The sequence below is a fragment of the Atta colombica genome, unplaced genomic scaffold, assembly GCF_001594045.1.
Source record: "Atta colombica isolate Treedump-2 unplaced genomic scaffold, Acol1.0 scaffold233, whole genome shotgun sequence".
NCBI classification, from domain to species: domain Eukaryota; kingdom Metazoa; phylum Arthropoda; class Insecta; order Hymenoptera; family Formicidae; genus Atta; species Atta colombica.
Window position 1 is genome coordinate 125385 of NW_017259331.1, and position 1427 is coordinate 126811.

The following is a 1427-nucleotide window of genomic DNA, read 5'->3' on the forward strand; positions in this document are numbered from 1 at the left end:
GAATTTCTTGCACAGTTCATCTTTTTCTCTGTACATTGGAAACAAAAGCGAAAACGATGCGAGTTCAGTTAAAAAAAACGAGACTATTTTTTTATAAACGTTTTGTATAAACGGTTTTTTTTATGTCAATTTGATTTGTACATTTGATCTTTAAAGAAATATAATTGTTACATATATGTGTGTTATATTTTATATTCAATAAATCGTATTTATTAGCATAATTTTATGAATAAAAAAAAGAGTATATTTATTTGAAATAACTATTTTTAAAAAGTAGGAAATATAGGGAATATATGTTTATAAGTGATCGGGGTTGGCACTACTGCTAAAAAAACACGTGTGGGCTGAAAACTTAACCTCGACAATCCAATGGTTGCAAAAACTTTGTGAAAATTTTGTTTTATTGTCGAACAATATTGATAACTTGACATTTCTAATAAAGATGGAAGCGAATGTTATATCTTGTACTACATGGGTGAAAAAAGGCGTCGCCGCGGCTGTTCCGGAAAAAGTTGTCATTTTAATGTTTTATATATATAGATTATGTCATTTGTCAAAAACATATTTTCTGCGATTTGTAGGTTGAATTAAGACCCGACGAACTCGAGAAGATTATAAAAGAGACGCAAGCCACTTTGAAGTACGTAAAATAATGCAAATTATTTCCATTAATAATGCATAATATTTTGCATTATAATAATTTGCTTTTTAGAACTCACAACTTTGTCTCATCTCTTTTATAACATCTTCAATATCCTATCTTCTCCAGCGAGAATTCAATTTTTAAATTTGAATCTTGTCGTTTGTAATCAACTTCAGATTATCTCTTGCTAAAAAATATATTCTGACTTTGATGATTATTAGAGACTATTGAAACTATAACTCTTAATTGTGCATCTATTTTCTCACAAGAATAGGACATACAATAAATATTAAAAAATTAATTATAAGATTTTTTTATAGCAATGACAGTAATGATGATGATTCTAATGAAGAGGGATCCAAAACACAATCTAATATAGAAAAGGAAGGAGAATCTTCGACTGCTGGCATTGATGAATATAACTTTAAAGCCTATGATAATGAATGTAAGAGAAAAATTGTTAAATATTCAGAATATAATAAAAGTATATTTGATTTTTTATTTTTATTTTAGCTGGCAATATGTATTGTCACATTAATAATTTAGCTACTTTTGATGCAAGTGGCAAAGATCCTCTTATAACAAACGATGAAGAAGACTCAGATAAGGAGGATGATATTATCAAAGTTGATGATAATTTAGTGTTGTTTGGGCACGTTGAGGGAGAGGCTAGCTTCTTGGAAGTATTTGGTTTGTATAGTGTATTTAGTTTAATTAAGTATTTAAAATTCTTGATGCTAAATAATTTTATATATAAGTCATTAATTATATATGTATATATATA

At 27.4% G+C, this 1427-nt stretch overlaps 1 protein-coding gene across 1 annotated transcript in view; it reads left to right on the plus strand.

Annotated features, from left to right (window-relative positions):
- Positions 1-336: 336 nt before the first annotated feature.
- LOC108688479 (periodic tryptophan protein 1 homolog) overlaps positions 337-1427 on the plus strand; it is a 2845-nt gene continuing 1754 nt past the window's right edge. Inside the window, exons 1-4 of the mRNA XM_018194752.1 lie at positions 337-511; positions 582-640; positions 964-1088; positions 1157-1344. Coding sequence (XP_018050241.1) covers positions 443-511; positions 582-640; positions 964-1088; positions 1157-1344 — 441 coding nt within the window. The 5' untranslated portion in view covers positions 337-442. The remainder of the gene's footprint in view (positions 512-581; positions 641-963; positions 1089-1156; positions 1345-1427) is intronic.